This window comes from Vidua chalybeata, chromosome 3 (assembly GCF_026979565.1).
Source record: "Vidua chalybeata isolate OUT-0048 chromosome 3, bVidCha1 merged haplotype, whole genome shotgun sequence".
Classification (NCBI taxonomy): Eukaryota; Metazoa; Chordata; class Aves; order Passeriformes; family Viduidae; genus Vidua; species Vidua chalybeata.
In genome coordinates, this window is record NC_071532.1 from 109,733,867 (window position 1) to 109,749,126 (window position 15,260).

Sequence of the window (15,260 nt, forward strand, 5' to 3'; positions counted from 1 at the left end):
AGACTATTTTATTCCAACCCCTGCCATGGACCCTTCCATTATCCCAGGTTGCTCCAAGCCCCATCCAACCCAGCCTTAAACACTTCTGGAATGGGGCACCTAAAAGAAAGATTGTTTCTAAAGGGAGCCTATGGAAAGAAGCAGAAAAAAAAAAACTTAGTTATTTGTGTATTCTAGGTCAGTCACATACAAAAAAAATACAAGTTATGCAGAGAAAACAAACAACAACAAGAACCTGCAAATCACCCTTTTACTTCTTTTCATACAAATAGCCTTTCCAGAAAGGAAACACATCAGCCTGAAAAATCACACTGAAAAACTGGACACCTTCAGAGGAAGAGTCATAGGGATGGGTGAGGCTATAAAACCTTTCAGAGAAACAAATACAAACTGTTCAGGTCATCAGACAGGAATTAATAGGATCACAGGGTCCAAACTGTGACTATGGGAAAAAACATGACATAATAAAGGGTGGTGTGGCTTTTAAAAATCAGATTAATTAATAGTGAGTCATATTAGCTGGAGAACAAAGCTAGACAAATTTAAATAAATAAAAAGTGCAAAATTTTAAGAATAATAATAAAAAAAAACATTGAAACTGTCAGTTCTATAAAAGTAATATAACTACCTATTACAGTCTTCATGAACAGCTCAGATATACTTGGAGAATTTTTTATTTGGCAACATGACCTAATGGAATGAGGTTGGAATGAGATGGATTTTAAGGTCCCTTCCAACCCAAACCATTCTAAAATTCCATGACTGCAGTGGCAGACAGATGCTAGATGATTACAAAGAACACCGGCTGGGGAAAGTAGCACTGATTCTGAAGCAAAAAGAATTCACACAAATCAAGTTTCTGGCCCTTTCATTTGAACAGGAGCCTCCAGGTGAGGATATGGACAGAGAAGCACAAGAGCTTTTAGTCAATCAAGCTTTTAGACAATCAAGTGTGGAGATGAGATACTTAGAAAGATCCTGAGCATCAGAAGGCAGCAGAGACAAACATACCTGTGCTCCCCCATGGCAGCTCCAGGCTGTGAAGTTGTTGAACTGAACATGACTGTCTGGCACATACTCTGGGTATACCAGCAACCCGTGCCTGTTTAGGAAAGAAAGCCATGGAGACTGTTCCTTTACAGTGCATGTCCTGGTGAGCAGATTTTTCTATTCATCATATTTGATATCTAAAACCTTAAATCTGTAACATTGTCTGCATGGGACTTTATTTCTTAAAAGCAAAGTCAAAAGTTTTCAGTGTTAGACCTATCAGAGCTAAAAAGGAGCGTGTAGTGCCACTGAGAGGTTCTCACTACAAAACACCCCCCCCATGCTCATGAGCTTTTAGCCAATGTCACCTTCAGGTAAGCCTGACATGGATCTGGACAGATAAGGCTCTTCTTTATCTTGGATTCATCTAACTTGGAATACAGCCCAAATGCATGCATTTGGTTTGACCTTCTCAGAGATTAAAAATCCAGATTAATATCCATATTAACTCAAAATTCAGGTCACCTTAACCACTGATTTTCAGTACGATGTCATTTTTTAATTCTTTTCCCGTTTTAGGGAAGTACTGGTTAAAACTTTTGTCAACAGCTGTTCCTGGATACTAAAGGAACAATTGTTGCCTGAAATGTCACAGAACCATGGAGTCAGGGAGTGTTGGAAGGGACCTTAGAGCTCATCTCTTTCCACCAACCTGCCATAGGCAGGGACATCTCCCACACCGATTCAGCCCTTCTCCAGACAACTCTGCTTGCAAGAGACAAGGACCTGAAAGTGTGCAAAACTGGGGGGAAAAGTCCTGAAAAGAGAGGCAAGGCCTTTTCTGCCCACTACTGCAATTATAGATGGCACAACCATTTGCTGAAGGAAAATTTCTTTAACCAAATTCCCCAAGTACCTTGTGCAGGAGTGAGCTGTGTTCTCACTGAAGGACAGGAGATGCACTCTGGATGGTCCCTCAGGAGAGAGATGAAAGAAATAGCCATACCCAGCACCACACACTGTGTTACCCTGTAGAAAGAAATATGTAACTATGAAAATAATATTACCACAGATTTCTGGAAATTAAAATCAATTTAAGAAACACACAAATTAAAATCCCAGCTGTAGTCCATTCAAATTATGGTAAACTGGCTGGTGGATACTGGTACCTCATTTCTGCATCCCCAGTCTTGTCCTGTTTTCACTTTGACCTTGGGCCAGTTGTAAAAATACTTCTTTTTAAACCAGTCAAGGAGCATTAGCCAAGCAATAGAGACAAACATCAGAAAAATGGTGTTGTCACAAATCTTCAAGAAGTAGGTAAGAAAAAAATGTGTTGAAAACTTACATCTATAAACTCCTTTCTACATAGGAAATGTCAGGAAGGAAAAGTAAATCACAAACTAATCCCAAAGATAAATCACACACTAATCAAGTTTATTGGTTTCCTTCTTAGTCTCAATATTTCTCCTATCTCCCAAAGCAAACACAGCACAAGGAAATAAAATGAATATTTGCATTGAAAAACTGAGACTCCTAAAAGTCAAGAGAAACCAAAGAACAACATCTTCAGGATATGTCATTGACTGATCAATTAAACTTCCTTACATCTGTGGTAAATTATGTGGTTTGGATAATTTTTATAGGTCATAGGAAGATGTGCTGTAAATTATTGTCATTTAATATCTCTTAAAGAAATTGCATTCTAAATTCTGTGCTTGAGTTACATTATTTGTGTTGCAAATAATAAAATAATAAAAATAAGGGGACATAAAGTCTGACTGGCCTTAAAATTAGGAGTTTGGTACTTACAGAATGTGCATTAATTAGGTTATATGAGTTGTATTTGGTGTGTTCTGAACTTTTCTACTCTAGGATAAAAAACCTGCTCTTGCCAGCTTACTTTGGAGAGCACTCAAGCCTAGTTGGGTTTGGGTTGTGTCCATATAGCAATGTCTTCATGTGTGCACCTGTGCATGATCCCTCTCACCTGCCTTAGGTGTGTGAAAATTTGAAGTCCAGGCTGGTAGATTTTAGCTCCCTTTCTAGGGAAAAAAAAAAAAATAATAATAAGACATAGGCATGCGCAGAAGGCAATGCTTTTGGTCTGTCCTTAGACAAAATTAATTGCTCTCTAGAGGTATGTGGCTCTCTGAGGGGGGTCTAGGATGGCCTTTCTTGCAGCTCTAAGGAGGGCTTGTTCTCTAAGATCAGGTCTGACACCACCACTCCCATTCATAGGTCATCGGACAGCGTTAAAATACTAATGACTTTTTGGTCCCTGATGGTCCAAATCAAAGCTGAGCCTGGTGACCTCGAGGTGAATCTCTCCAAATACCAATTACTTTCTTCTGACCCATCCAAGTGTGCTCCCTGCAGTCCTGATCTCTGACATCTGTCAAGGAATAAAGTACTGAGACCCAGAGCTCTGCTTTCTCTATCTCCTGGTAAAACTGCTGCTTTTTCTGAAAGTGTAGCCACAGAACCTTTTTCTTTAACAAAACACTTCTACAGTCCAGTCACATAATTTCCAGGATATTTTACTTGTGACTCCAATCATGCGTTCTACAGATGATTCATAAGGAAAAAAAAAAATCCCTGCATATTTATTCAGCCAGCTCGTGGCTGGAGGCAGGGGTTTTAAGCAAGCAGGGAATTTTGTGTGGAAATCAATTCTTTGTGGAAGTCAGTATATTATGAGTGTCCATGCAACCAAAATTCCAGAGAGAAATTACCTCCCTGAGCATGCCAAAAACCTGGAGGTATGCACTGCAAGTCAGTAAAATCAAGTGGCTGATGTTTTAAGTGTCTCTTAACCATACAACTCTGCTGGTGTAAATATTTCCTGAATTTCTTTTAGATAGCTGGGACTCAAAATGTTGACCTTCAAGATGACATTAAAGTTCTGGATAGTGTTCCCAGCACCGCTCCCACAGTTTCAGAGCAGGGCAGGATGTGAGTAGTACTCACAATGTGCCTGCTTTGGTATGGGTCCACTTGGCAGGAAAGGGTTTGGGAAAGATCTCAGCAGGGATGAAACAGTGGGAAAACAGTGCCAAACAGATGCAGCTTCACCTCTTTGGTCCTTGGAGAATGGCTGGATGGGGTGACAGTAGGGAACAAATGCATTTACCAACAGTGTGACAATCAGTCACTCCTCTGACACGAAGACACCAGCTGAGCTCCACCCCGTTCATTCATCTGAGCTGTTTCCCAGTCCTCAACACCAAGGCAAGAAAGAAAAGGGAGGTTCTTGCTGGATTTCTTAAACCCAGTCCATATGTTGTTATGCACGTGCACCGCATGCTGGCTCTGGCATTGAATGTTTATGGATTGGAACAACAAAAAAAGCCAAAACTCACCAGGCCCAAGAGAGACAACATAAAAAAATAAAAACCTACTTTTTAAATTATTTTTTCCTGAACACAAAAAGAAAACTAAGGACATAGGGTGGATGTTTCAGTGAGAAAAAAAGCCAATATCATAGAGAAGCATCTTCAGTTCCTTGCGCTGATAGCATTTAAAAAGTAAAAAACCATCCTGCTAATGAGATTGTCCATGACATTAAAAACTGATAACCTGGGCTTACACACTGTGTTTAAAAAAAAAATATACTAACCTTGTAATAATCAGTTTGCACTCATACTGTCTGAGTATAAAACTATAAACCTGATTCACCAGTGCACTTAAGAGCTAAATGGAAACCAGTGGGACTTGGGTCTCCAAATGTCTTTGTAGGCTCAGGTTTGAGTGACTGCTCTATCCCAATTTCCACACCATTTAGGCCACCACTGAATTTCAAGGAAATTTAATCTCTTCAGCCACCGATGCAAATTTAAGCTCCCAAGTAAATTGACTAGTTATGAAAACATTACTGCAGGTCTCACTGTGGAAAGGCTTAATCCATCATGCACAGAAAATGTTACACAGTTTGGACCTAGAGCCCTCTGCAGTCCCTGCCTTAAAGATTGCAGCCAATAAGTTAAAACCAGTAACCAAAATATGGAAATCTGAAAATAAACAAAAAAAACAAACACAAAATCAATAACCAGAAAGACTAACACCTGAATTCTAAACTGGGAAAATTTCTATCTCATGTTCTGGCCTGAGAACCAGGCAGGTGGAAGATGAGTCTTTCCCATTACATTCTTCAAATGGAAGTTTGAAGATAAATAAACTAGGATTATAAATACCTAAAAAGCTTGAGTCATTTGATCTGAGAATTTTCATGAGAGAAAACGTGCTAAGACTACAGCATCATAATGCTGGTGCTGTACCAGCACCCTGAGAATTTAGTGATTATTATTGCACTTAGAAAAAGCCACCAGTTCTTTTGCCAGGGAGAAATGTGACCTTTTTCTCTTAATATCCCTGTGCTTTGCTGCCTTCCTGAGCACTGCTTGCTCCTGTTGTACAGTAAGTGCAGTTAATAACAATTTTAAGCCGGGCAACTTCTTCGAGTTTTCGTTTTGCTGCTGCGACTCCTCAGACATTCCACTCCTCTAGATGATGAAGGTCATCAGCAACCATGTGAGAGCCATCTGCTACCCTGCCTGGAGCAGCACATCTCTGGAGAACAGAAAGGACCCCCTGATATTGGGGTGCACAGCCACAGCTGTAGCTTTATATCTACAAACTCACGTGAGCAGAGAAGGATAAATAAATGTGCTGAAAACCCAGCACAGCCAGTTCCCAGGAACCCGTGGAGGTAATTGCAGCAAACCTTTTCAAAAGCTGAGCCACTGGCGATGGAGTGAACAGCTCCAGGGTAAGTCAGTGCATGACAGTACAAAACTCTGTGCTTAGTGGAGCTGAAATTCTCATGATTCTGCCTAGCTGTTGTATTTTAAAACCATATTTGATGGCCTTAAAAATGATAAATATGGCCTTGAGGGAATTGCAGAAAAGTTCTCCTTCCTCGGTGCTCCTGTCTTCATAAAAACATAGGAAATGTGTTGGTCTCTTTTTTCACCTTCAAATTTAGGTGTAAATCTTTCTTCATAGAGCAGAAGCCCCGGGGGTGATTAGGTCTTCACAAACAGTAATTGGTTTGGTTACTGGGGGTTAACAATAGAACAGGTTCGGATTATTTTTTTTAATGAAAATATGCATTTTTCACTACTGAAAGTGTGGAAAGAAAGGTCAGTTTCAATGCAATTTCTTAAAATAGTTGGGAAGGAAAAGTAGTTTGAAGTTGATGAAAATCATATTTTTCCACTAAACACATAAAAGTGACTTTATTCTGAAGTGTAAGACCAAAAAAGAGTATGAACTAAGAGAGAGCATCAGAGAATTAGTGAATAAAAGTATTTTTTCTGAGCTCAGCTTTTTGATCTGTGGCAGTTCTCTTTAAAAACCTGGTGGTTTATTACCATTTAGAATAGAGAAGCTTCGTTTCTTTCAAAATCAATGTCATTTTCATAGGACAGAGAACACGTTCTCTTTCTCAGCCCAGAATGCAAATCTTCAGCTGTATGGTCAATGCGATTTTAAATCCAGACAGAGGTGTAATTGATGCTGCTGAATTTTAGTGATTTTGTAGTCAGTCCATTAAAATTGAGGGTTTATTTTTAATAATGACATAAATCCTAGAGAAGCTGAGGCTAAACTTTTTCCAAGTTTTCTGAATCTGTGAGCATTATAAAATAAAACAACATTTTAAAGGACCTCAGGATGAATTCTCCCACTGTAATATTCCATTCCACTCAAACACAGCAAAATTCTCAGTAATAAATTTACCCAGGAACATAATTTATTTTGTAATATGCACTTGTTTCAATATCCCATCACAAGCACAAGTTCTGACAGCTCAGCCAAGAAACAAATATTGTGTATGTGAGCTCCCAGATAAATGAAACTCTGTGTCTTTCTGATACCTTTGATTACAAAGGAAATGTTATGTCTTATACCAGAGCTTCTTACCCTGATGTGGCTGGCAGGAGCCTTGATGTAGATCCCTGCTGGTGACAGTGTCTCAATATTGGATAAACCATCAGTTACAGAAAGGCCAAACACTATGTTGTTACTAATGTTGTTCTCCTCTTCCAGTCCCTCACCTTTAAAAGAAAAAGATATGAAGAAAAGGAAAAAAGAAAGATTAAAAAATAAGAGGAAGAAAAAAGAAAAATAAACATAAATGTACATATTATTCATTATTCATATTATCATGATTCAATGTATCTATTATCATGATTCTCATTTCAATATACATGAGTCCAGATGTTATATTCACATATATTTCCCTGTACGAGGTATTATATGTGACTATACCACAATAATATATTCTGGACCACACGTTTATGGTAAAAATAAATAAAATATGTATTACAAAGCAGATTTACAGTTGAGAAAAGAGGCTCAGAGTGGTTCAGAGTGGGAAAGATGCTCACCTATGCACACACAGGCATGCTCCTGGCAGTACTAGAATTCAAAGTCTTCTTTACCTTCTGTCTCTGTTCACTGCCCTACTTACATGTAAGAAAATTTCTAAACACCTGAAAAACACCTGGTGCACCTCTGCACAAAAGTGGGGGGTTGCCCCTCTAAGCAATAGAGTAGGAGAAGAGAAAGGGAAAAATCAATCAACAAATTGATCAGACAACACAGACCTCTTGTGGTGCCCCAGATCTAGTTACAGTATAGAAATTGGAAGAAGAAAACAAAATAAATATTTTTTTTAAACTGCATTGTAAAGAAATGGGCCACCTAATGGCAAGGAGTGGACAGTCCCATACAAGCCAAGTCCAAATAAGGACACATGGATCGCATAAGGGGAAATGGCCTTAAGTTGCTCTGGTGGAGGTTTAGGTTGGATATTAGGAGAGATTTCTTCACCTAAAGGGTGGTCAGGCATTGGAACAGACTGCCCAGGGAAGCGGTGGAGTCACCATCCCTGGGAGTGTTTGCAGCCATGGAGATATGGCACGTGGGGACATGGTTTAGTGGTGGGCTTGGCAGGGTCAGTTTAGTGGTTGAGCTTCCAGAACCAGGAAGACCTTGGAGGTCTTTTCCAACCTTAATGACTCTATGATTTTATGATCAGCACTGCTGCTCTTCTGGAAGCAGAATACAAAGTGGAATCCTGTGTGGAATCTTGTGTGGAATGCATAGGCCATTCTCTCTGGCCTATATTAGGAGCAAATCACACCCATCTAGTTTTGTTTATCCACCAGAAGTCATTATCTTCAAATACACCTGTTCAAGTTCTATTCCTAATACAGATCCCTTCCCAAATCATACTACCCGAAATACAAGCCACTTGACAAGAAAACCTGTGCCTTTGGTTGGTTTTCAGGATAGCAACAAATACTTTTAGCCTTTCCTCAGGGAATCAGCTTTCTCAGTTTTTTCCAGTCTGTATGTACTACAAACAATGCTACTACTAGAGCATGAACAAGATCCTAAAGAAGTCTTTTTGACAGCCATACAGGATTTGAAGATTTTGGCTTTCAAGCTCAGACCTTGTGTGTCAATAATTTTAAGTCCAGAGTGACATTTTTTGATAGTCTTGCAAACCCTCTGAAAATAAGAATTTTAGGTGAAATCACTGAGAGAATTCAATTCCAGAACTGCAAAGACCAGCTGTAACAAATATTCCTTCATGGGCAACAAAATTATATATAAATTAATCCATCAGACTGGAGCTGCTGACAGTGAAGCCATTAAAAGCATCTTGAGGATAAGGTGTGCTCAGGCTGAAACTTCAGCTCAGCTCTGAGTCCTTTAACTCAGACACAGATCCCAACACGAATGAGCCAAGGGATGCCAGAAGCTTGGAGGTCCTGCTCTGCTTCCCCATGGCTGCAAGGGCTCTCTACATCAGCTTGGGCAAGTCCTTGCATCTCTCTGAGCCAGCTTGCTTCATCTGCAAGGTGTGTGTAATCACATCAGGTTTATAATCTTCCCTTTTTAAATCATGACATATCACTCCTCATTATGTTTATACACAGCACCCAGCACAGGAACTTCCTGTGTGTGGGAAATTGCAGGATCAGAATTGAAGGTTTTCTTTTTTTTTTCCCTTCTGTTTATCTCATAATTGGTCATTTTTATCCCATCTCTTATGGAAAACAAAAATCGAGCTATATCTTTAGGTATTCAGGCAACATGAGAGCCCAGCAGAAGATGCTTGAAATCAGTCTCCTGATGGTTAGTTAGGAGAACTATTTTATTGTTTAACATTTTTGTTGCTCCAAGCTCTGGTTTATTTAAGTGCTAAATCCTCTGGTTAACTTTTAACATACGCTTTCATTCCATTATCTTTGACATCAAATGACTGAAGTTAAATGTAATATTCTCTTAAATGCTTCATTGAGTTGTGGTCTTACATATGGTATAATGACACTTTTCCAAAGACAGATGAATCAATCCCCTAAAAAAAAATCTACTATTTTTCCACTGAAAAATAATTGATCCCGATCAAGTGAAGACTGACCTGAAGAAAGAGAGCTGGTCAAATGGAAGTAGCTGCTAGGAATTGTGTGTGGAATTGTGGGAGCTTTATTCCAAATTCACTGACATCAGAAATTGCAGAAGATGTAATTAAAGTTCTCAGAGTACAGTTAAAGATCTGCCATTCTTTCTTCCAAATCATTTTCATGCAAATGGGAACCAGCACAAGCTGCTGTTGTATGTAGTGTTGATATTTGCCTGCTTCACTTACCCAGGAGAAGCCCATGGCCTGAAATGTTGTAGAAAACATTGCTGTCCACACTGAGGTTGGAGATCCCACTCAGACGGAGGCCTTGGCCAAAGGAGTCCAGAACACAACAACCACGGATGTAAGAGTCTGGAAGGAAGGGAGTGGTCTGAGCAGAAATCACTCTGCAGATTGAGGGCAGATATTTTACACCCCTTCTCTAGCCAGGCATGGTGACCTTGCCATCATCCAGATCCTGGCCAGTGCTGCCTTCTGCCACCAGGAAGCCCTGACCCTCACTCAGTGATGAAGATGGCACAGGTCCCTTCCAAACCAAACCATTTTATGATTCTGTGAGAGGTGCAAATGTACTTTAGGAAGGGAAAATCCATTCAGCACCCTTAAAACATTCTTTGAGCCCGCCTAACTTGCCCTTACCACCACCAGCCTTCAGAGCCCTCACTGCCACTTCCACGGAGATGAATTTGGCACTTAACAGGGACAAAGTCAAAAGAACTTAATATTCTTCTTATCCTCTGGGGGATAAAATTAAATGTTGGCCCCTGCAACTAGCCAGCCCTGAGCCATTTTTGGGCTCCCTCATAGTGTCTTAATGCATTCATTTCCAGAGCTACTCTCTTCTACATCAAAAGAGCAGTGCAGCATAAAAAAAAAATTTAGGAAGAAGCAGAGATAGAAAGGAAGTGAAGCAGGTGAAACCACTCTGTGACTTGGGCTTAGACTAGAGGTGAGGGGGTTTTTACACATTTAACGATCCAATTTGCCAACTGATTCAAGAGCCAAGCAGGTTTTGGGCAGGAGAGGGTGGATATCTCCAGTGCAGGCAACTCACCTGCCATCCAGGTGCTGCCAGTAACAGTCAGGGCACTGCAGTGGCGCCGGAACGCTTGGCCCACGTGGCGGAACTGGACCCCCTCCAGCTGGAGCCGGCTCGCCTGTCCCTGGAAGGCCTCCACAACCACGATGGCTCCCAGGTCCCGGGAGCCCAGCTGCCTCTCACTTTTCTTGTACAAACACCCAGAGTGACCTAGGACACAACCCAGGGAGAGCTGTGAGTGGCACCCTCCCCATGGGGTGGGACATGCAGGGGGAGATCCTCCCCACTGACCCAGTGAGACTCCAATTCCAGCAGGGATCTGAAACATGGGCCCAAAGACAACACAGGCAAGCATTTCTGATGTCCCTCAAAATAGGCATGGTTCTTTCCCTAAAAGTCTGGACATTTAGGATGGAAATTTATCAAAACAAGCAGGAAGCTGTAGTTTTATGTCTTGGACAGCTCCTTGGAGTTAATTTTAGATAATTGTATGCATGAGGAAGAGGGATTTGACATTGATTTCCCTTAGGTGAGGTTCTTGAAAAGGAGGCTGGGTATGGATATATAGAACTAAACTGAAATGAGGCATTCTGTTGGTTTCTTTTAAACTCTGTTCTCCTGACTCTCCCTGCAGATGGATGGGGAACTGTTGCTACCCATAGTTTCATGACAAGAATAGAGATTAGGGAGAAATTCTTCCTTGTGAGGGTAGTGAGGATCTGGCATAGGTTGTCCAGAAAGCTGTGGCTACGCCTGGATCCCTGGAAGTGTTCAAGGCCAAGGCTTGGAACAACTTGGAGTAGTGGAAGGCGTCCCTGCCCATGGAAGGAGGGTGGAATGAGATGATCTTTAACTTCCCTTCCAATCCAACCATTCTTGGATTCCATGATATGACAAAAAATTAAATCATAGGGCTGGGAAAAATTCCTGAAAGACCCTTCCATGGATATGAGATATTTTGGTATGAGATTCAAACTATGAATGTGTTACTTGTGCTTGTTCAGTGGAAGAGCAGGGGGGGATCTCAAATTGCAGCACTGCCTGCTGATGCCCAGTAATGCTCATTTTTCTTTAAAAAAGGTAAATTAACCACAAAAAACACTGCTCACTCCTCCTCTGGTGACTCCTCTGAGAAATCCTCCTATCCTTTAACTCAAATAAAAACCTCAAATGGTTAGTGCATTTCAGAGCCTATATTTATGAGTTCCACACAAAATGGACCATAAATCCATGAGTAATATAAGCAGTTGGCTGCTGGATATCAAATGAAGTCTTGTGTCACAGTCTGAAAGCCCAAGGCACTTTTTTTTTTAAAGAAACTTTACACCTGGGTTGCCAGATAACCTAACTCTCCTCACATTATAATCACTGTGTCTGATTCTGCCTCTTGAATAGATGGTGTAAATCAGGAATCCACCTGTCAAAATCCATGCCGTTTCATACAGGTAAAACTAAAGGAGAACTGAGATATTTAACATTTTTTCACCAGTGATACTTTATGCATCACCTGTTATTTTTTCCTTGGCAATCCTAAACACTAAACAACATCTCAATATTTTACGCTAAAGAGTACAAACAGCATTGGGCTGTTTTGTTTTTCCTTCGTCTTTAAGTGACTAAATAGTAAACACAATTAAAAATTTAATATATTATGTACACTGAAACATGTTTTCAGAAGATAGTTTCTTTTCTACACCCTTAGGCTCAGGCAAAACTAAAGGGTCTTTCCCAAGATGACTTGAAACAACAATGTGAAAATAATACATCTGAGATATTACAATGAAGTGCAGTTCAACTCCCAAGACTTCACACTTCAATGTCAAACAATGTTTGGAAAGACAAACTCTCTTTCCTGGCATTGGAATTATCTCAAAGTTATCCTAGGAAGAGGGAGTTCTAATACACAGTGATGCTGCCACAATGGGTTTTAATGGAGCAGTTTTCCTTCCCAGTACATTTCTGTGAGAAAAGACCTCCTCACCTGTATTTGCACACTGCCTGAGGTGGGACACCCTCTCCAGCGTGACATTTCCTTGAACAACCACCCTTCTGCTGATCAGTGCCACCACAGCACTCGAAGGCAGACCTTGGCCATTGCCCCATTCCTCTCCAACACTGTGGGGATACCTAATGAAAGACAAAAAATATCATCTGCACCAGCCAGAAGGAGAGAATTATGTTTATCATTTCTTGTTATTTATGTTTATGACTATAACCTCCCAAATTCTGAGCTCGTTTCAGTCTTTTTCTCAGTAGATGGCACATCCAATCAGTGCTAGATAGGCTTTTCCTTGTCTGATGTTTGCTTTTATCTTTTTGTTTCACAAGCTCTCAAACCTTCCTGAGATTATGTACATAATGTTATATTGTGTTGTGTTACTAGGAAAAGGCTTTTCATCCAGAGGGTGGTTGGGCACTGGAACAGGCCCCTCAGGGAAGGGGTTACAGCCCCAAGGCTGCCAGAGCTCAAAAACACTTTTGGATGACACTTCCAGGCATATGGTAGAGATTTTGGAATTTCCCTATGCTGGGCCAATAACTGGATTCAATGATTCTTGTGGGTCCCTTCCAATTTAGGATGTTCTATGACTCTATGAGATTTACAACAATATATTTCAGACTTTGAATTCTCTTTCCAAAGTTGGTTTGGGTGAAAACCATCAGGACTTTTTTCCTCGAGCCCAAATTATTTCTGAAAATTATACCCTTAATCTTCCTGGGCATTGGAGTTAGGTTGCCTCTAGATAATGTAAGAAGTGCAGTTTTCAGTCTGTCCAAGATCTCCAGGCACAGCAGATGAAGAAAGTGGAAGGCAGTGAAATTAACACTCACTGGAAATATGAAAGCAGATTTCCACAGTGAAAAAATTCACTTTGAGTGTATTACTTAAGAAAATCAGTCAAGAAGAGAGGATATTTTTTTTACACAAGTCATACATTTCTTGTGAAAAATATGCACTTTCTCAAGGAATTGATTATAGAGGAAATTTCTTTGTCATTCCTATGCTGACACCACTGGACTTTACTGGCCATCAGTGTTTTCTGCTTCAAAGGTTTTCTGAGTGCAAGGACACGATACAGAATTTAAACACAGAATTTAAACATTCAGGATTGAACATCCACTACCTTTAGGGGAGCGAGGAACTGAAATATCACTGGCCACCTTTGTTAAAGGGATTTATATAGTTATTATGTCCCACAGGGAACGGCAAATCCTGACTTTGATCAAATTTTCTCCTTGTTTAGCTCTCTGCTATAAAAATCTCCTGAAAGGATACCTGAGTGGTGATCTAAGGTGCAACTCCATGTTGTTCACAGACTGGATAACAGCCACTTCCTCCTGCTGCTGTGCCTCTTCAAGGCCTGAGCTTCCCACCAGGATTTCATCACCAGGTTGCCAATCAACAGGTTCCTGGAGCACTAATCGTGTGTCACTAGCGTTAGCTGATGATTTCAAGTGTGTGAAAACTACTTTGGGCATCCAGCCTGAAAAGAACAAGGGGGGAAAAAAAGGGTTAAAAAGCAAGTCAATCTACTTAAAAAACAAAGAGAAGTAGCATTCTCCTGGTTCAGGGTTGGGTTGCACAGGGCTCAGAGTAACCTGGTCTAAAGGGAGGTGTCTCTGTCGATCACAGGGGGGTGGTATGAGATGGTCTCTAAGGTTCCTTCCAACCAAAACCATTCAATAATCCAATGATTCTATGAAATCCGGGTATAACAAGCCCCAGCAATGAAAAATCTTGCCCTATAACCCTCCTTTCTTCACTTAATTAAGTTTGCTTTAACTTTTGACATTTCCTTTTCCCTCTCAGGCTCTGGAATAGATTGGTCCAGTGAGGTCCAGCACAATGAACACCATCAGGGGAGAGCGTGTGTTTCACACACCCACCTTTAGAATACTTTTCCTTCCCTCCCTTGCAATAGATCATCATTTACCTTTAGCCCACAGCAAGTTACTGTCCTCCTTGGTCGTACTGAAGGAAAGTAATAATAGCAGAAATCACTGAGTGCAGAGGTTGCATCCAATAAATCATTTTCAAATTATTTTAAGCAAACTTCTCTGTCCATATCCTGTTTCACTTGCTTGCTCCTTATACTCCAGTGTCTTCATTACTTATATTCTAGTGTCCCAACTATTTCCTTAATGAAGATGGAAATAAGAAGTAGCACTTCCAAGACAGTAAATTCACAACAGAATCACCGAAGAATCAAATCTTTATACTCTTTTATTTTGAAGTATACATGATCACCTGTTCTTTGTGTCAGTGATGGGCATCTAAACCTGAAACACTTCGGTATTATTGCATTTTCTTAAATCAAACTTGAAATTTCTCAACTTCCAGTTAAGAAAATCTCCCAGACATCCTTCATTTAAGGTATTTCAGTTCATATTACAAACTGTTTTGGAAGGCATCAAACATCTCTGGCTGTTCAGCTCAGCCCTGTGAGGTGCATCTGGCTTTCTGTATCCTATTCTGGGCTCCTCAGAGAGACATGGAGCTCTTGGAGTGGGTCCAGTGGAGAGTGATGAAGATGATGAAGGGCCTGGAGCATCTCCCTTAGGAGGAGAGGCTGAGGGAGCTGGAGCTGTTCAGCCTCCAGAGGAGACAGAGCTGAGAGCGGCCCTCAGCCCTGGGTGTCCCTGTGAGCAGGGAGGGTCAGAGCAGGGTCCAGGCTCTGCTCCAGGGACCCAGCAATGGCACCAGAGGAACGGGCAGGAACTGATCCCAGCGAGTTCCACCTGGACAGAACTTCTTAGAACTTCTTTCCTGTGCAGTGACCAAGCATTGAACAG

General features: G+C 40.8%; 1 protein-coding gene across 1 annotated transcript in view; it reads right to left on the reverse strand.

Moving 5' to 3' along the window:
- The window catches only part of PKHD1 (PKHD1 ciliary IPT domain containing fibrocystin/polyductin), a 238,092-nt gene that overhangs the window by 119,524 nt on the left and 103,308 nt on the right, over positions 1–15,260 (reverse strand). The window contains exons 37-43 of the mRNA XM_053938363.1: positions 13,744–13,951; positions 12,448–12,593; positions 10,482–10,676; positions 9,653–9,778; positions 6,913–7,046; positions 1,907–2,019; positions 1,012–1,102 (exon numbers count right to left, since the gene is read on the reverse strand). Of these exons, the coding sequence (XP_053794338.1) occupies positions 1,012–1,102; positions 1,907–2,019; positions 6,913–7,046; positions 9,653–9,778; positions 10,482–10,676; positions 12,448–12,593; positions 13,744–13,951 (1,013 nt within the window). The remainder of the gene's footprint in view (positions 1–1,011; positions 1,103–1,906; positions 2,020–6,912; positions 7,047–9,652; positions 9,779–10,481; positions 10,677–12,447; positions 12,594–13,743; positions 13,952–15,260) is intronic.